The 19,073-nt window shown below is 46.0% G+C and overlaps 2 protein-coding genes across 4 annotated transcripts in view; one reads left to right on the plus strand and one right to left on the minus strand.

Annotated features, from left to right (window-relative positions):
* Positions 1–6,931, minus strand: part of ADI1 (acireductone dioxygenase 1) — a 24,738-nt gene extending 17,807 nt beyond the window's left edge. Inside the window, exon 1 of one of the 3 annotated variants that reach the window (XM_069973057.1) lies at positions 6,797–6,931. In XM_069973057.1, the coding sequence (XP_069829158.1) occupies positions 6,797–6,904 (108 nt within the window). In that variant the 5' untranslated portion in view covers positions 6,905–6,931. Of the gene's footprint in view, positions 1–2,934; positions 3,035–6,775 lie in introns of those variants that run through there. The other 2 variants (XM_069973055.1, XM_069973059.1) reach the window with 2 other exon arrangements.
* Positions 6,481–14,642, plus strand: LOC138794463 (ribonuclease H1-like). Its single transcript, XM_069973054.1, has 7 exons — positions 6,481–6,698; positions 8,050–8,174; positions 9,914–10,013; positions 10,137–10,191; positions 11,769–11,853; positions 13,806–13,930; positions 14,291–14,642. The coding sequence occupies exons 1-7, from the start codon at positions 6,646–6,648 to the stop codon at positions 14,366–14,368; spliced, it is 621 nt and encodes a 206-aa protein (XP_069829155.1). The 5' UTR covers positions 6,481–6,645; the 3' UTR covers positions 14,369–14,642.
* Positions 14,643–19,073: the final 4,431 nt, after the last annotated feature.

Consider the following 19,073-nt stretch of genomic DNA (forward strand, 5'->3'; position numbering starts at 1 on the left):
AACTGAGGCCCAATGGGAAATAAGATAAAATCTAATACAGCGTATCCTCTAGTGAGAGACCCTGTCAGACACTTCTGCAGACTCCCCTAGGCCACGCCTCCCTGACCCTGAAGTGCTGAATCAGGGGTGTAGCTAGGAATCACGGGGAAAAATTTGTAAGGGGCCCCCCTGCTTATATATATATATATATATATATATATATATATATATATATATATATATATATATGCTTTTCTGCTGGTTGATTGCTAACCCCTGACCACTGCACAGAGCTCTGCATATTTTCCTTTCATACTTGATTGCCAGCTGGAGAACAGAGGTCAGCGGTTATCAGTGCAGTGAAGCAGAGATCTCTGTCTTGTGCTTGTTAACTTTTTTGTGTTGCAGCATGTAAGTAAACATTAAAGAGGATGTACCACCAGATACATCCTCTTTAATCTGAACCCACGAATCGAACGACGTGCACGGCGCCGTTCTATGCATCGGAACCGGCCGGTGCTCAAGCACTGGATGTAGGCCGGGCCGCCCCCAGTGGGAGGGAATTCTCTCCCCTGTATGATGCTGTTCCATTAGAATGAATGGAGCCGCGTCATAGAGGGGAGGGAATTTCCTCCCACTGGGGGCGGCCCGGCCTACATCCAGTGCTTATAACCAGGGCCGTCTTATCCATTGGGCAGGGTAGGCGGCTGCCTGGGGGCCCTTGCGTCCTAGGGGGCCCCTGCCCTCTGTTACCTGTATTTTTTGCTTTATAAGACGCACTTATAAAACTAAGTGCGTCCTATAAAGCGAAGACGGCTCCCAAGCAGTGCTGAGCACCGCAAGGAAGCCGCCCCGCCCGCCCCCTCTATTGCCGCTCACTATGCATATGCATAGTGAGCGGCCCTGAGCCACCCCCTCCGCCCGCCCCTTCTATCGCTTCTCAGCTGACAGCCAATCAGAAGCCCAGGAAAGTGCAATGAGCAGCACTTTCCTGGGCTTCTGATCGGCTCAGCTAAGCAGCGATAGAAGGGGCGGGCAGTCCAGGAACTGACCCGTCCGGCGGCCCCAGCAGCTCCTCTCCCGGCAGCGCGCACTCCCGTCATCCTCCGGGCACAGGCAGCGGGGTACAGAGACGCTGCCTGTGTCCCGGATGTGTCATGCAGCCAGACACTTCCGGCACAGGCAGTCTCTCTGTACCCCGCTGCCTGAGCCGGAGGATGTTGGGAGTGCGCGCTGCCGGGAGACATCGGCTGTTGGGGCCGGCGGAAGGGTGAGTAACTGGTTTGTTGTTTTGGGGGTCACTGGCTACTATGGGGGCACTGGCTACTATGGAGAGCACTGGCTACTATGGGGGGCACTGGCTACTATGGGGGTACTGGCTACTATGGGGGGTACTGCCTACTATGGGGGGCACTGGTACTATGGGGGGCACTGGCTACTATGGGGGGTACTGGCTACTATGGGGGGTACTGGCTACTATGGGGGGCACTGGCTACTATGGGGGGCACTGGCTACTATGGGGGGCACTGGCTACTATGGGGGGCACTGGCTACTATGGGGGGCACTATATAGGGGGATTGGCTACTATGGGGGGCACTATATGGGGGGATTGGCTACTATGGGGGGCACTATATGGGGGGATTGGCTACTATGGGGGGATTGGCTACTATGGGGGGCACTATATGGGGGGATTGGCTACTATGGGGGGCACTATATGGGGGGATTGGCTACTATGGGGGGATTGGCTACTATGGGGGGCGCTATATGCAAAGATGTGGGGGATTTGATGGTGGCGGTTGGGTGGGGGGCAATTCGCACCTCTGCCCAGGGGCCCATAATGATGTTAAGACGGCCCTGCTTATAACACTTATATCCTTTGGTCTATGGGGCTCTGTGAGGTGTCATTTTTTGCGCCATGATCTTTACTTTCTATCGGTACCTTGTTTGCATATATGCTACTTTTTGATCGCTTTTTATTACATTTTTCCCGATTTGATGCAACCAAAAAATGTGCAATTTTGCACTTTGGAATTTTTTTGCACTTAAGCCGTTTATCGTACAAAATCAGGAATGTGATAATTTAATAGTTTAAGCGATTACGCACGCGGCAATACCAAACATGTTTGTTTGTTTATTTATATTTATAAAATGGGAAAAGGGGGGTGATCTAGACTTTTATTACTTTACCCCTTAGGCGACCCTAGACGTACCCGTATGTCCAGGGCCACCTCCATTTGTTCAGAGCAGGGCCACGCAACGGCTGCGCTCTGAACCACCGCGGTCCCGGGTGCTGTCCGTAGCCCGGGACCGGGGCTATTAGCGTGCAAAATTGCGCATTTTTGGTCACATCAAATCCAGAAAAATTGTAATAAAAAGTGATCAAAAAGTCGCATATGCGCAATCAATGTACTGATATAAAGAACACATCATGGCGCAAAAAATGACACCTCGCACAGCCCCATAGACCAAAGGATCAAAGCATTATAAGCCTGGGAATGGAGCGATTTTAAGGAACATATATTTGTTAACAATGGTTTGAATTTTTTACAAGCCATCAGATACAATATAAGTTATACATGTTATATATCTAAAGTACAATATGATGCACTATATAGCGCTGTCCACTCTATGTTTGGGGCTGCGTATCAGTGTAGGGCTACTACCTGAATGTAGCTTGCAATGGTAACAATATAAAACAAGGTATCTGATCGCGCTCCTCTTGATTGCTAAGTCCTCAGGGCGTTGGCTTGAAGTAGTGCCTATTTATTCTCAGGCTGTGTGCACACTATGGTTAATCCTCTCACTACAATGGAGTGTGGAAGATAAATATATATAGAGACACAAATAGTATATATTGAATGATAGATAGATAGAGGTGTTCCCCTAATCACAGCAGTATACTCTCTAAGGTCAGTTTGTATACTTATGAAATGGAGCAAAGATAAACACACTCACCCTCTCACTGTGATTACATAGCAGGGCGGATCTTCTTGAGAAAGAGGGCCGTACCCCTCGAAACATGTCGGAGGTATTCTGACCCTTTCAGGAATTAGTAGTAGATGTGACGTCACACTGAACTTCTGAGACTTAGCTGTTCTACAAAAGTACCGGATAACAGAGCCGTCACCGGCCGGGACGTGCTCCTCCGGACGCAAAGAACTGAGGATCAAGGACTGCTAGCCATCACAGAGGATTAGAACAGCAAACCAAGTATCGTTTTGTATATTGCAACAACAGACAAAAACTGCTGTACTACTGGAGTGCATCAGGACTCTGCTATGTAATCACAGTGAGTGGGTGAGTGCGTTTATCTTAGCTCCATTTCATAAGTATACAAACTTACCTTGGAGAGTATACTGCTGTGATTAGGGGAACGCTACCATCTATACCAAACATAATATCTATCATTCAATATATACTATCCATGTTACATATCGTTGTAATCGTAACGACTTGAGGAACATATATAACAAGTCAGTTTTACCCCAGGGCAAAAGGAGTAAAAATGAAAAAAACCCAAATAAAATAAATGCTTTTTTTTTTTTTTTCCCAATTTCACCACACATTGAATTTTTTTCTGGTTTCGCAGTGTACTTTATGAAAAAATTCAGCCTGTCATTGCAAAGTACAATTAGTCGCCCAAACAATAAGGGCTCGTGTGGGTTTCTAGGTGAAAAAATGCAAGTGCTATGGCCTTTTAAGCACAAGGAGGAAAAAACGAAAACGCAAAAATTGAAATTGGCCCGGTCCTCTAAGGGTTAACTAGAAGTCCCCCTGGGGGACTTCTATATACACAGCATTGATCTCTCATATATACACAGCAATGAACAATTAGATCAGTGATACATTGCTCTGGCCTGCTGCAGGCCACAGCAATGTATTGCCAAGCCGGGAGGCCCGGCCAGAAGAATGGATCCCCTGCATTTTAATGCTTAATAGAGGCACTCCCCAGCTGCAGATAACAGGCGGGAGCGGCGCCTTTCAGAGCGAGATCCCTGCAGGACTCGTCTCTGAACTCTTGCGCCACTGTGACGTACAAGGTACGTCATGGGGCGCTAAGGGGTTAAAGGGGTATTCCGGGAAGAATTAACTCTTCCCCTATCCACAGGATAAGGGAAAAGTAGGAGATCGCAGGGTGGTTCAACCCCTAACTCCCCTGGTGATCATAGAGGAAGAGTTAATAAACACGAAAATAGGACAAAATACAAGAATCTTTAGTTTACCACCTTTTTGTTGCCTTATGCTAGATTCACACTCTGGATCCGCAGCGGATTTCACACTGCGGCTTGCTTCGTTGGCTCCCGGCTGGACGTCCCGCTCAGCCAATCAGAGAGCTGCCCCGACGCAGCCACTGATTGGTCGAGTGGAACGTCCAGATATCGGGAGCCCTCGAAGCAAGCCGCAGCGTGGAGCAGGTAATGTATGCTCCAGCTGGGGGAGGGGGGGTATGTCACTTACATTCTCGCAGCAGGAGATTGATCCCGCTGTGAGTATGTACTCTAATTCAAAATGACAGGCAAGAAATCCGCAGCAGATCCGGTGTGTGAATCCAGCCCTAGGCTGGGTTCATGCTTCATTTTTCCTATCTGTTTAACGTATATGTTTTATGGAGAAAAAGGATGCAAAAAAAACGATGCAATTGTGTGCCATCCGTTTGAATCTATTTTACCATTGACTTCCAAAAAAAATAAATAAATGGATCGAAATGGATGCGTTTTTTAATGTACACAAAAATAGGGTTGACTACGTTTTTCTGTCTGGTAAAAGTAACCAATGAAAAACAAAGACGTTAAACACATAGGAAAAATGCAGTGTGAACCCAGCCTTAGTCTGCGCCAGACCCTTGCGGCAAAATATTGGTGCAGGTAAGTAGCAGAGCTGAATGTGCGCTTCCAGATTTTCTTATATCCCGAGGAGTGGACACAACACATTCAGCTCTGCTACATCTGGGGTCACAACAACACATTCAGCTTTCTTGGGGGGGGGGGGGTCCTCGCTGTGGGGATTTTCTTCCATATCTCCCTATACCCCCAACCACAGAAAGGTAAAGAAAATCTGCAGTGTTTCTGCAGCAAAACTCCCAGCAAATCCATCTGTGCAGAATACATTTATTTATTATAACAGGTGCTGGCTGATGCGGCTGGCCTAGATTGCTGTGGTAATTTACATCATTTATTGGTGTACAATACAATGAGAGATTTATCTGACAGATTTTTTTAAGCCATAGCCAGGAATGGATTTGATAGGAGGAGAAATCTCAGTCTTTCCTTTCCGTGCCATAGGCAATATTCTATGCACTGGCGGATTCCGCCGAAAGAATTGACATGTCACGTCTTTAGCGGAATGCGGAATCCGCCCGTGCATAGAATAGTGCCTATGGCACGGGCGGAGATGCGCGCCGCCGCGTGTGGGTACGAGCGACGGAATCCACCACGGGTCATATGCGGGAATTCTGTATTGTGCACGCACCCTTAGGGTGCCTTCACACCTACCGGATCCGCAGCGGGTCTCACTTTTGCGGATCCGGTACCATTCACCCCTATGATAGCACATATTCGCAGCGGGATTGACATCCCGCTGTGAATATGTGCTTTAACCTCCTGCTGTCCGCAGCCCCGCCGGAGCATCCCCCCCATCCCGAGCAGGTACTGTATGCTCTCGGCGGTGGGATGCGGGCGGCGGCGGGCCGGGGATGGGCTGATGGGGGGATGTGGCCGGGATGGGGGGATGCGCCGCCGCCGGGGATGGGGGATGCGACGGCGGGCTGCGGGCACCAGGGAGCTAAAGCACATATTCACAGCGGGATGTGAATCTCGCTGCGAATATGTGCTATCATAGGGGTGAATTGATACTGGATCCGCAGCTGATCTCGCTGCGACTCTGCAGAAGTGAGATCCGCTGTGGATCTGGTAGGTGTGAAGGCACCCTTCCAAGGCCTTTCCATCCCTGTAGTTTCTTCTCTGCACTGTGACCCTGCTATCTGATTGTAAGGCTGTGTTCACACACACTGTTTTGGATCTCTTTTAACCAGTAAATACCTATTTGAGCATCACCTATAACATATATATATATATATATATATATATATATATATATATATATATATATATATATATATATACACACACACACACACACTAGCCTTTCTTGTGTTTCTTTTTTTTTTTTTTTTTTTGGGGGGGGGGGGGGGGCAGGAGAGAAATGTTATGGCCTTTACGGTACAAACACACACAGCAGATACGGAGCAGATACGCAGCAGATACGGAGCAGATACGCAGCAGATTTGATACTGTGTTCAGTTATTTAGATCTAATCTGCTGCGTATCTGCTGCGTATCGCAGCAGTAAATACGCAGCGTATAAGCCGTGTGTGTTTGTACCCTTAAAATGATTTATTGACTGTGTAATATGAGTCTGCAGCGTTGTATGCTGGGCGCCATGTATAATGATACAGGGTGTGGCGGTGACCTGGTCTCCTCACACGATACCCTGCTGGTCTCCTCACACGATTTCCCGCTGGTCTCATCACACCAGGTCACCTGGTCTCCTCACACGATTTCCCGCCCACACTCAGTATTACAGGCGGCCGCTCAGGGAGAGCACTACCACTGAGGAGCCAGGAGAAGTCAGGAGAAGCCATCATCTCACCGTCCTCCTCTAACCAGTCATGTCCTACTACGCCGTGCGCAGAGGCCGCCAGCCCGGTGTCTATTACAACTGGTGAGAGGCGGGAGCGCCATCTTATCGCCGCATCTTCTTACATATGACGCATTTACCTAATGTTTGTAAATAGTTACCAGTATACTTATTATGGAGACCTTTTTGTGTGGAATTATTACTGGTGTAGATATGACCGCACAGTTTGGGGACATCGAGTAGCCGGGAATAGCGTAAGCCCCTTGGCGAGGTGCGGGAGAAACGCCCATGCTTAGCAAATGGCGGCCATGTTAGGAAAGTGGCGGCCAAGATGGCGGCCAGACAAAATGGCGGGAAGTGAGGATAATCGTGTGTGTGAGGGGCAGGTGAAAATAATTGTTACTGGAAACAGTATATAAGGCATACTGTGCGGTTTGTAATACTATATATAAGGCATAGTGTGCTGTCTGTAATATATATATATATATATATATATATATATGGCAGACAAAATAGTTATAGTGGGAACATAGCCCAGGTTAGGAAGAAAGGAGGGAAATATTACCAAAATGGTGGCAAGAAGCCTTTTCTAAGTGGTCATTCCCAGGATTACAGGAGTGTTCACACAGCTTACATATACTACCGCTTTCTTCTGTGGAAAATCCACACCCAGATCTGCAGAAAGTCTGCACCGAATCCTGTGGAGTTTGGGGTCTGTTCACACACTGCAGATTCTCTTCAGCTGATTTTAATCAAGCCAATGTGGGCCTCGTTACTCAGACAATGGGAACATTACTTCAAATTGCTAAAAAATTACCAGATTGTACCGCTGTAATGATAGAGCAGTGTGATCATTAGAACAGTTTCTCTGCTCCTGATATGATATTTAGGGTGTGTTTAGATGTACAGGATTTGATGGCTCAGATTTGCTTTAAATCTGATCTGGGCCATGAAATCTGCTGCAAAACCTGTACGTGTGAACGCCTTCACATTCGCTTCGAGTTTGCAGCGAAATCCGCTGCGGATCCATGTAGTGTTGAGGGTAGCTTCACACGCACCTTATCGCTGCGTTTTTGGTGCGAAGATGCGCTTTTGATTTTCATGTGAAAATCAAAACGCGCATGTAAAAATCGCGTTAAAAACGCAGCAATACGGTACGTGTGAAGGCACCCTGAAGTAAAATGGGGTTACATATCTGCTGCCGATATGTGACCCAGCCCCTTTAACCGCGCAGAGCAGACATTACCCGAGCAGGTAATGTATTTCTCGGGGGGTGGATGGATTTTGCTGCGAACTCGCAACGTGAAATCCAATATGGGTGAAGAAGCATGTGGAGGTCCCAGTAGAGGCAGTACTTAGTAATTGAGGCATCTAGACCCCATCACCTATTTTATCAATATTATACTGAAAATTGCTTTTGTTTGTTTTTGTGTAGGGATGAATGCAAAGAACAGGTGAGCCGCTATCCATATGCAAGATACAAGAAGTTCCCAAATTATGAGCAAGCACAACACTTCATGCGTGGATCTGACTATTCATCCAGGTCATCCTATCGACAGGGTAAGGTATTGGCCAGGCTAAAGCTGTACTGCAGATATTATTCTTTTTTATTATTATTATTACTATTATTATTTTCCAGTCTGCTCTCTGCTGCCACCTCTGTCCATGTCAGGAACTGTCCACAGTAGCAGCAAATCCCCATAGAAAACTCTTCTTTCTCTGCACAGTTCCTGACATGGACAGAGGTGGCAGCAGAGAGCACTTTGTCAGACTGGGAAGAATACACCACTCCCTGCAGGACATATAGCAGCTGCTAAGTACTGGAAGACTTGAGATTTCTAAATAGAAGTAAATTACAAATCTATATAACCAGGTCTGTGGAGTGGGTAATTCGCAGCTCCGAATTCTGAATTTTATCAGCCGTTTAGTGACTGCAGCTGTGTCCCGCCTCACTTGCTGAGTGGGGCCTGGACATCAAGGATCAGGAACTGATGCTACACTGCAGGCACAGTAAATAGAACGACTTATGTTCCCACCACCCCCTGTTTTTCTGCAGCGTAGACCTAATCACGTGATGGGCAGACGGGGAGGTTGAGTGGTGGAAATGTATACCTGCTCTGGAGCAGATGTGGATTTCTGCCCCCGCCGTGCAGCATGCACATGTCCCACCCACATCTGGCGGGGTAAATGGAGGCAGGGTCTAATTAAAAGGTCCCCCATAATCTTCTCTCTGAGAGAAAATGCCACATTGGTGTAGAAAATGGCATTAGCACCTGTAGTTTATGGCTCGCCGCAGTAGGATGACATCAGAGAAGTTTCTTTATAAAATGGAGATTTATTGCTGCTTCTTTAAAAGTAGTGAAAGTTACAGAATTGTATAGAAATGAATATCAGAAAAATGTCTTACAGCCCTTAGTGTCTAGTGTCCATAGTTCATATCAGAGTCCTTTGAAGTGTTTGAAGGGTTTATCTCACAAATCGTCACGAGCTTCAGGCAGCTGTTGCTTCACTCAAGCATCCTGGATGACATTCCTTACTTCATGCTTCCATCATGGATTCCTCATGCAACACAACCTTCTCCTTGAAGGCCCTGGATCCTTCTTGTGACATAGGGCTCACAGCCCTGATCCAACCCCCCTCCATCTTGGTGACTACCATCTTATATAGGTTCATGACTCACTGTCAATGTCATGTGTGGGTGTGTTTATTATAATTGAGTGTGTGTGTGTGTGTGTGTGTGTGTGTGTGTGTGTGTGTGTCTGCACATATATGACCATAACAAATATAGAACTCTTTCTCTATGCATCAGCATAACCTGTTCCCAGTTATGGATGTATAGTTATCATGCTGTGTACTGCCATCACCACCCTACATACGTCATGGAATCGTGAATAGTGCTTATGTATCTGTTCCCAACGTATACACGTCCCCTTAGTATAGAATATGATATTATGTCAGTATTACAATTACCTTATACAGTGAATAGTGTTGTGCTATTATGGTGAGGTCAGCAGTATATATGACTTACATTATATTATACCAAGATATTGTTCATTGTAAAACACATCGTATTTAACAATAGGGGACAGAGATTACGGCTACATTACTTATGGTTTCTCCTCCTGTTGGAAGCCTATTCGCCTGTCGGTCATCCCTGCACAAAGAGAAAGGACTAGTTACACCCAAAAGACTACTTCCGGCCTCTTTCCCTGCATTGTATACCTCAGAGATAGATATATAGAGATATATATATATATATATTTTTTTTTTTTTTATAATGTCAACTTTCCCACCAACAGGACTATCAGCCGATGTCTATACAGATGGATGCTGCTCTCGCAATGGCAGATATGGGGCCAAAGCTGGGATTGGTGTTTACTGGGGTCCTGACCATCCATTGTAAGTAATAATGATAGCAGTCGAAATTTATAGGTTGTGAGATCTTTTGCACGTAGCATAATTACACTACTTATTTGCATGCCTTGTGTTTAAAAAAAAAATTATTTATATCTTCCTTTGCAGGAATGTTTCAGAGAGGCTGGATGGGAGAGCGACCAATCAGAGGGCTGAAATTGAGGTAGCCTTTGTCGCTGACAATCATGTTACAATTTCTGCTTAAATCAGAGTTGGGAAGTGTGCTGCAGAATATGCAAAGACTTACACCTGTGGTGGTGGTGGTGGGGGTGGGGGTGGGAGGACATGCTATACCTTACATCAGGTATGTAAGGTACCTTGGCTCTTCAGCATTCATGTAAGAGCTGCATTAAAGCAGCCGTATATCGCCATATCTTCTCACTCATCCTCACCTTGCACATGTACTGTTATCCTAACACATATCCTCTATCTCCACTGATGACGTCACACGAATATAAGTGATGGAAACACGTAGGGAGTGTGGTTTGCTGGGTATACTTCCTTGTATGGCAAAATTGTGCTTTGGACATAACGTATAGTTATATATATCGGCCAATTAATTTGGTATAGTTATTGTATGACTACTGATTGACAATGATAGTTATTGCTTTTACCTGGTGTCTGATTCACAAATGGCGTTTCTTAGGTAATAATAAGGGTGCGTTCACACGTACAGATTTGATGGCGCAGATTCAAAGCAAATCTGCGCCATCAAATCTGCTGTAGATCCTGTACATGTGAACGCATCCTAAAAGTTTAAGTTTTAAGGTACTTTAACCTTTTCTACTATATTGATGCTTAAAAAGTCCCCTTTGATAGTGGCAGTGGACTAGCACGCACAGCTTGTGGTGCTGTTTATGCAAGAAAGTAGCTCAATTTTTTTTCTAATCCTAATTTGTATGGTACTTGTATAAAATCAATATATCCATAAGGATTGCTCATAGATGGTTCATATTTCATGTTGATGATGGATATTAGGTAGCTGTTATAGACTGTCAGCAGGTTTATGCTGTCCTATCTCGGGGTAGCACAAACCAGTCATAGAGAAGCTGAACAGAATGATGTATCACTTTCGATTGTTCTTTGCAGGTGTTTTAGACAGCTCTTTCTGAATAACATGGACAGTGAGTAGTCCTCTCCATTATGTGCATGAGCCCAGTAATCCAGGATATTCATGAGCAGAAAACTCCACCCACCAGCTGATTATTGGCAGTTATCTATCCATGCAGTGTATAGGAAGTCACCTGTCAATCGGGCGAATGGTGGGGCAAGAATCCTATTCTCCATCGTATTAGGAGAATGGCTGAACAGAATGATGTAAGTAATACACCAATCTGTTCAGCATTTCTGTCAATAGTTTATGCTACCCTCATTTATGACAGTATATACCTAGTGACAGATTCACTTTAGGAGTCAAAAACAGAATTGTTTAGGTCAGGAAAATCATTCACAAATAAACTTTGAAAAAAAGGTTTCCTTGCATCTCACTGGCTGAATCGTATCGCACATTGAGGCTCTGAATACAAGACTTCCAGTCATCTTTGATGATGCAGTATGTCTTCAAATTGCATAAGACTAATATCATAAACTCACCAGGTGTGTGACAGTCTGGGATCTCTCACAATAGTTCAGTGTACAAAAAAAATGGAAAGAGACTCTAAATTAAAATGAATACATAAATTAAAAATTTGTGAACCCTTAATTTTACTGCAAATTTGATGGTGTGTTCTCGCCCACCAGGCAGCCAGCAGAGCGGTAGAACAGGCTCGTGATCACAATATTACTAACCTTAATGTTCATACTGACAGCAAGTTTACTATAAAAGGTAAGTACATAAGTGTTTCCTAATTGCTTTTATAACTTTTAGTGAAAAAGCTGCTGCATGTGAACGCTTAGGATTTGTGGCAGACATAGAAGGTGAATTTGCAGGAAACTAAACGTGTTATGTGAAGATTTCTGCAGTGGATTCTGGTGCAGGTTTAGGCTAAATTGCCACTGTCTTTTTATGGACGACCGTCAACTTCACGGGAAATAACCACCGTTATTAAATTATATTGACTGTGTGTGAACATGGTGCTCCCCCTTTTCACAAACAGAAAGAATTTGCTACTGAAACTGGCAAGCTCCAGACTTAATCTGTATTGTAGGACAATTACCCCAACCTGATGGACCCTATTAACCCCTTAACGACCCATGACGTATCTCCTCATTAGGGGAGTTAAGAGAGGGGCTGCGCCGCAGCCCCCCTCTGAACTGCCACGATCCTGGCTGCAGAACCGCGGCTATTAGCGGGCGAGGGCGAACGCCGTGCATGCTAATAAGGACATTTAAATGCAGCTGCATTTAAAGATCTCCCCCCCAAACCCCCCCCCCCCCCCCCCCCCCAACCCGCAGAGGGAGAATCCCTTCTCCTTACCCAGCCGGGCCTCAGTGTGAGAATGATGCTGATCCCGGCTCTGTATTCTATCGACGGGTTATCCGTTGCCATTCCGTAGTGTGCACGTACCCTTATAGAGCACCGATCCAATGGATCAGTGCTCTATATATACACAGCATTGATCTCAATCTGAGATAAGTGCTGTGTATATAGAAGTCAACCAGGGGGCTTCTAATTAATGTGAGGTTTTTGTTTTTATTAATGAAAAATTCCCTCCCCTACAGTTCAAATCACCCCCTTTTTCTCATTTAATAAAAGAAAAACATATTTGGTATCGCTGAATGCATAATCTCCCGAACTAGTAAATAATCACATTCCTGATCTCACACCGTAAACGGTGCAAGCGCAGAAACCCACTGAATTGCACATTCTTGGTTGCATCAAATCCAGGAAAATTTTGATCAAAAAGTCGCATATATGCAATTAAGGTACCTATAGAAAATACAGATCATAGCGCAAAAAAATGACCTCACAGAGCCCCATAGACCAAAGGATAAAAGCATTATAAGGCTGGGAATAGAGCAAAAAAGGGAACATTTCGTTTTTTGTTTTTTTTTTAAAGATTTCCATTTATTAAAAGCTGTCAAATAAAAGTTATATATTGTTGTAATTGTACTGACATTAGGAACATATATAACATGTCTGTTTTAGCCTAGGGCAAATGGCGTAAAACACCCCCACTAAATGACGGTAAATAAAATTGCTTTTTATTTTAATTTTCACCACACACACATTTTTTGGGTTTCGCAGCATATTTTAAGCAACAGTTAAGTCAGTCGTTGCAACGTACAATTAGTGACGCAAAAAATAAGGGCCCATGTGGGTCTGTAGGTAAAAAAAATACAAGCGCTATGGCCTTTTAAACACGAGGGGAACAACAACAAAAGTGCTAAAATTAGCTCAGACCTTAAGGGGTTAATGGTGTCTGACCTGTAATAAGTCAGAAGCTGTGACACTAGTTACCAAAATAGAAGTCAAAGTAAAGTTTCAAATAGTTATAGCCCTCTTGGGGTGGTAGTTTGCTGTAGTCCTCTAAGGTTGCATGCACACATCCTGTGAAGACTTAACATCTGCGGTGCTCCTGGCATCATATTGATAGGTGATACTGGGAGGTCCGTGATTCCACCAAGCAGTGGAACATGTGTAATACGGCCTTAGGGGACTAAGCTAGACAATAATGTTGGACCTTTACCTTTGGTGTTAGACAACAGTATATTAAAATATAACACTTGTGCCAAGTGCAGGACCACAGTGATGGTGTACAGATCAGACTTATTTTGCAGGCAGCTAATGGGGAGCCTACTAAATCACATAAGCACACCCTATGTTTTTAAATTTAGGAATGACTGAATGGGTGCCGAGATGGAAGGAAAATGGCTGGAAAACCTTTCATGGAGAAGAAGTTGTTAATAAGAAAGAATTTGAGAAGCTTGATAACCTGTGCAAGGATCTCGATGTCACATGGGTAAGTCTGTCATGTCACAACCCTGGATTCTTACAACTACTATTTACCAGTAGAGATGAGCAAAACTACAGTAAGGGTAGCTTCACACATACAGGATCCGCAGCAGATTTGACTAAATAACTGACCAATGCATCAAATCTGCTGCGGATCCTGTGCGTTTGAATGCACAAGATGAGGGTCATTTTGCAAAATATGGAAGGCTCTGCATTTGACTCTTGGTGACTGGAAAAGATGGAAGGAGTCCTAGGGCTGCATCAATCTTCTCCAGCCACTGGAAGTCAAATGATCAGCGTTCAGTGTCTTTCTGCTTCGTGTAATGTGTATGTATAATGTGTTTTTATTTTTTTTATTTTAATGTAGACACACGTCCCAGGGCACCGTGGAAATTCAGGAAATGAAAAAGCAGACCATCTGGCCAAAAAAGGAGCAAGAAAATAGAGTGTTACTTAGACACTCTGCAATTCAATGGTTAAATGTATTTTTTTTGTTTGATAAACTATAAAGGTGAGGGTGATCCTACAAAATATGTGTTCAGCATGCGGTAAACGCATAACTTAACCCTTTCTAGTCTGCTGTACAGGATTGCTCTAAATGTTACTGACTGGTTTATAGTCACTGGCTTCAGTTAGTTTGGAAGCTTATTTACAATTGTTGTATATGAAACTATGGAAAAAAAAAAAGAAATAAAATAAAATGGGTATGCATAAAACCATATTGGGGCTTTTCTTGCTCTGTTACTGGACATGCATAGGTTACACACACCTCAAACCTCCAGGTCTTAACCTATCAGAATTTCTTGACGTGGAAAGTAGTTGTAATGCCAGTAACACTTTGATTCTCTTGCCATGTGCTTTCCTTGTACTGCTCTGTAATGTCTGGCTTCATCTCCTGTTACTTGTTTTAGGAAGCTGAATCTGCTTTCTCTCCTGCTGGTTACTGATAATGCAGGATATGAATGTCTGAAACCTTTCCCAGGACTGGATCCAGCTTTTTTAGTCACCCGGGGAGGAGTGGCAGTGAGTTTAATGGCAGCAGGTCGATGAGCGGATTGCAGAGATAATTACTGTAAATTTGCTCACATCTACATCCAACTTTAAAAACCTAATTACCTTTTATGCTCAGCACACCATGTGCTATGGGAACATGCCGGCAGGTTTAGAGTCTTCTACCCTGCTGTCTTCTTTAACCCCTTGAGCAGGGGGGCAGATGCCCCCCGGGCCGGTCCCTATACTCAGGGGACACGGCTGCTGGATCTCTGAGCTGCAGGCACAGACAGCCTGCTCTGTATATACAGTAGAAGAACCTGTTACTGACAGGACTTATAGGAGGAGGAGGGGGGCCCGTACATTCTGACGGGGACCTCCTTGACAATGATGCAGGGGCAGACGTCCTGTGGGCTGCACAGATTGTTATGGGGCCAACAGACTATACAGGTGGATGTGTGGCCGCCAGCACTGAGTCTGCACAGCACACAGGTCACACAGGCTGTGCATTACCTGACAGGACCTTACGTGCAGAGAGCAGAGGTCATCTGGGGCTCCTCCCCCTCCACCAGCCTTACTGTGCTCTGCTGCAGCTCCCGGTCATATGTCACTGCGGACACAACAATAACCAGGCCACCGCAAGCCCGCACATATACAGACGCCCGATGATGTGCAAAATATTGTATGCTATCACTGACGATCCACTATTCACATCCTAAGGCATATAAAACATAACTTTTATTATAAATATTCTAAAATCCAAACACGAAGCAAAAATAGTGCCAAAAAATTGTGCTAGTGTATTCCTGTACCTATGTCAGTTGATACTGAGGGATCGGGGACCCAAAATATTTACAAATCGAAGGTTTGGGGAGGGATGTGCTCACTCACAACTACATGGAGTAATTTAATCTCACCCTGCCTTTTGGGGTTACCCACCTCCTTAACAGGTTGGCCCCAACCACGGTGTCGGTCCCTTCCTAGACACTAAGTGCAGGGAAAAAAATAATAAAACTGACAACAAAAACACATGAGTTATAAATGACGGGGCAAACTAAAAGTGCCCCAACCAACACCCTATATACAGTAATGTGTATATATATATATATATATATATATATATATCCTGGTAGATGAAGTGTCGGATCCTCGGGGTAGGCGGGGACCACAGGAGCCAGAATGACGGCGCTTCACGGCTTCAGGTTTAATGAAGTTAAACGATGAATTTAAATGGTCTCAAACAACGCGTTTCGAGGCATAAATTGCCCCTTTGTCAAGTAGGAGAGACATGTCTCTCCTACTTGACAAAGGGGCAATTTATGCCTCGAAACGCGTTGTTTATGAGACCATTAAAATTCATCGTTTAACCTCATTAAACCTGAAGCCGTGAAGCGCCGTCATTCTGGCTCCTGTGGTCCCCGCCTACCCCGAGGATCCGACACTTCATCTACCATTCTCCATTCCCTGATCTCCTGGCTTGGGATCTCGGCATCTACCCTTGGAGCCTGGCTGCTACGGCTACTACCTCTCTCTTCACTGATAGTGCATACAGGTGTTGTGTTCTTAGCACAACATCATCAGGTGAGCAGTTTTATTATCAGCTTGTTCGACCTACAATCTGTTGTTTACATTATCACCCTATGGCGCCCTTTCCACTTTTTTAGCCCTACTCATATATATATATCCGAAGTGTTTCTCCTGTCCATTTGCACAGGTTCTTCAGGGAAACAGGTGTCTAATATACAATGGATTTAATTTAGAATAGATATTAGTGATGTCACGATACCGAAATTTTGAGTTCGATACCGATACAAAATTTTTAATTTCGATACTCAATACCGGTTCGATACTTAGTAAAGTATATAAAAAAAACACAGTGGTAGAAATATAATACCCCTATACAGCAAATATAATAAATCGGAAATGTTATCTATATTCTTCAGGTCCGCACTGTTACAGTGATAACAATTTATGTACTTTTTTTATTTTATGGCGTTAAAAATAATATTTACATTTTCTAAATAATTGTGGTTAAAACTGTCCTATTCTAATTCAGCTATCAGGCTATGCTGGGGGTTGTAGTTTTGTAATAGTTTAGCTACCGGTATGCTGGGGGTTGTAGCTCACCGACAGCCACAGGCTGGGAATACTATGAGATGCAATAGAATCTAACAGTCTGTACTTGTGATTATCACCACTATCCAGAGTTTGATACAATAGCTGCAGCCGTCACCAGCACCTGGGACTGTGCCCAGATTCTATTGTATGCACTAGCACAGCTCTGCTAAACCAGGTGCCATGATCACTGATACACTAGTCATTATCATTAATACAGTTCTGCTCTTCCAAATAGCCTGATCACTAAAACAGCTCTGCTATACTGAACGATCAGACGGCTCTGCTGCACCACCCTCCACTAAGACAGCTCTGCTGCACCACCCATCACTAAGACAGCTCTGCTGCACCACCCACCACTAAGACAGCTCTGCTGCACCACCCATCACTAAGACAGCTCTGCTGCACCACCCATCACTAAGACAGCTCTGCTGCACCACCCATCACTAAGACAGCTCTGCTGCACCACCCTCCACTAAGACAGCTCTGCTGCACCACCCTCCACTAAGACAGCTCTGCTGCACCACCCATCACTAAGACAGCTCTGCTGCACCACCCATCACTAAGACAGCTCTGCTGCACCACCCTCCACTAAGACAGCTCTGCTGCACCACCCTCCACTAAGACAGCTCTGCTGCACCACCCACCACTAAGACAGCTCTGCTGCACCAGTTACCGAGATTGCGAGGAAGAGAAGAGGTTACACAGGATCCCACACACTACAGCCGATCTTATCTGCTCCTCTCAGCCCCGGCCACCTCCCCCACCTGCCAGCCGGCTGGATCCTCACATGTGCTGCACATTCCCGGCCTCCTCTCCCGGATCTCACAGACTCCTGCTCTCCCTCTCCAGCCTTCTCCGTCCTCTCTCCCGGACCTCCCGCTCTCCCTCTCCAGCCTTCTCCGTCCTCTCTCCCGGACCTCCCGCTCTCCCTCTCCAGCCTTCTCCGTCCTCTCTCCCGGACCTCCCGCTCTCCCTCTCCAGCCTTCTCCGTCCTCTCTCCCGGACCTCCCGCTCTCCCTCCAGCCTTCTCCGTCCTCTCTCCCGGACCTCCCGCTCTCCCTCTCCAGCCTTCTCCGTCCTCTCTCCCGGACCTCCCGCTCTCCCTCTCCAGCCTTCTCCGTCCTCTCTCCCGGACCTCCCGCTCTCCCTCTCCAGCCTTCTCCGTCCTCTCTCCCGGACCTCCCGCTCTCCCTCTCCAGCCTTCTCCGTCCTCTCTCCCGGACCTCCCGCTCTCCCTCTCCAGCCTTCTCCGTCCTCTCTCCCGGACCTCCCGCTCTCCCTCTCCAGCCTTCTCCGTCCTCTCTCCCGGACCTCCCGCTCTCCCTCTCCAGCCTTCTCCGTCCTCTCTCCCGGACCTCCCGCTCTCCCTCTCCAGCCTTCTCGTCCGTCCTCTCTCCCGGACCTCCCGCTCTCCCTCTCCAGCCTTCTCGTCCGTCCTCTCTCCCGGACCTCCCGCTCTCCCTCTCCAGCCTTCTCGTCCGTCCTCTCTCCCGGACCTCCCGCTCTCCCTCTCCAGCCTTCTCGTCCGTCCTTTCTCCCGGACCTCCTGCTCTCCCTCTCTAGCCGCTCTCCTCCGTGCAGCTCTGGCTCCTCGGCATAAATCATCTCTCTGATAACAGAGTCTGGCGGAGCCGGACTCTGTTATTAGAGAGACACCAGCAGCGGGGGTCTGTTACACATAGTAGCCGACCCCCGCTGTATATGGAGCGGGCTCAGGAGGGGTCAGATGCCGCTGTCAGTGTGACAGCGGCATCTATACACTTAAATAGCCGGCACTAGCAATAGCTAAGTGCCGGCTATTTGAAATTGGCGTCGAGGGGAGCGGAGGGAGGGAGAGCAGAGGAGGAGACTGCAGGGGGCAGTGAGAGGCACATAGAGAACACGGTCGGCGCTCAGCTAGCCGCCCACCGTGTTCTCACTTCACTTCGCTTCACTTAAAGTTTCGATACCAGGAGATCCTGGTATCGAACCGTTTTTTTTGCCCAAAATATCGATAGTAGTATCGATATTTCGGTGCATCGTGCATCCCTAATAGATATAGG

Source organism: Dendropsophus ebraccatus, chromosome 6 (assembly GCF_027789765.1).
Source record: "Dendropsophus ebraccatus isolate aDenEbr1 chromosome 6, aDenEbr1.pat, whole genome shotgun sequence".
NCBI lineage: Eukaryota > Metazoa > Chordata > Amphibia > Anura > Hylidae > Dendropsophus > Dendropsophus ebraccatus.

Coding starts and splice junctions, on each gene's coding strand:
- LOC138794463 (XM_069973054.1), top strand. CDS start 6,646: ATGTCCTACTACGCCGTGCGCAGAGGCCGCCAGCCCGGTGTCTATTAC. Junction 10,014..10,136: donor TGGGGTCCTGACCATCCATT/GTAAGTAATAAT, acceptor CTTCCTTTGCAG/GAATGTTTCAGAGAGGCTGG. Junction 10,192..11,768: donor ATCAGAGGGCTGAAATTGAG/GTAGCCTTTGTC, acceptor CTCGCCCACCAG/GCAGCCAGCAGAGCGGTAGA.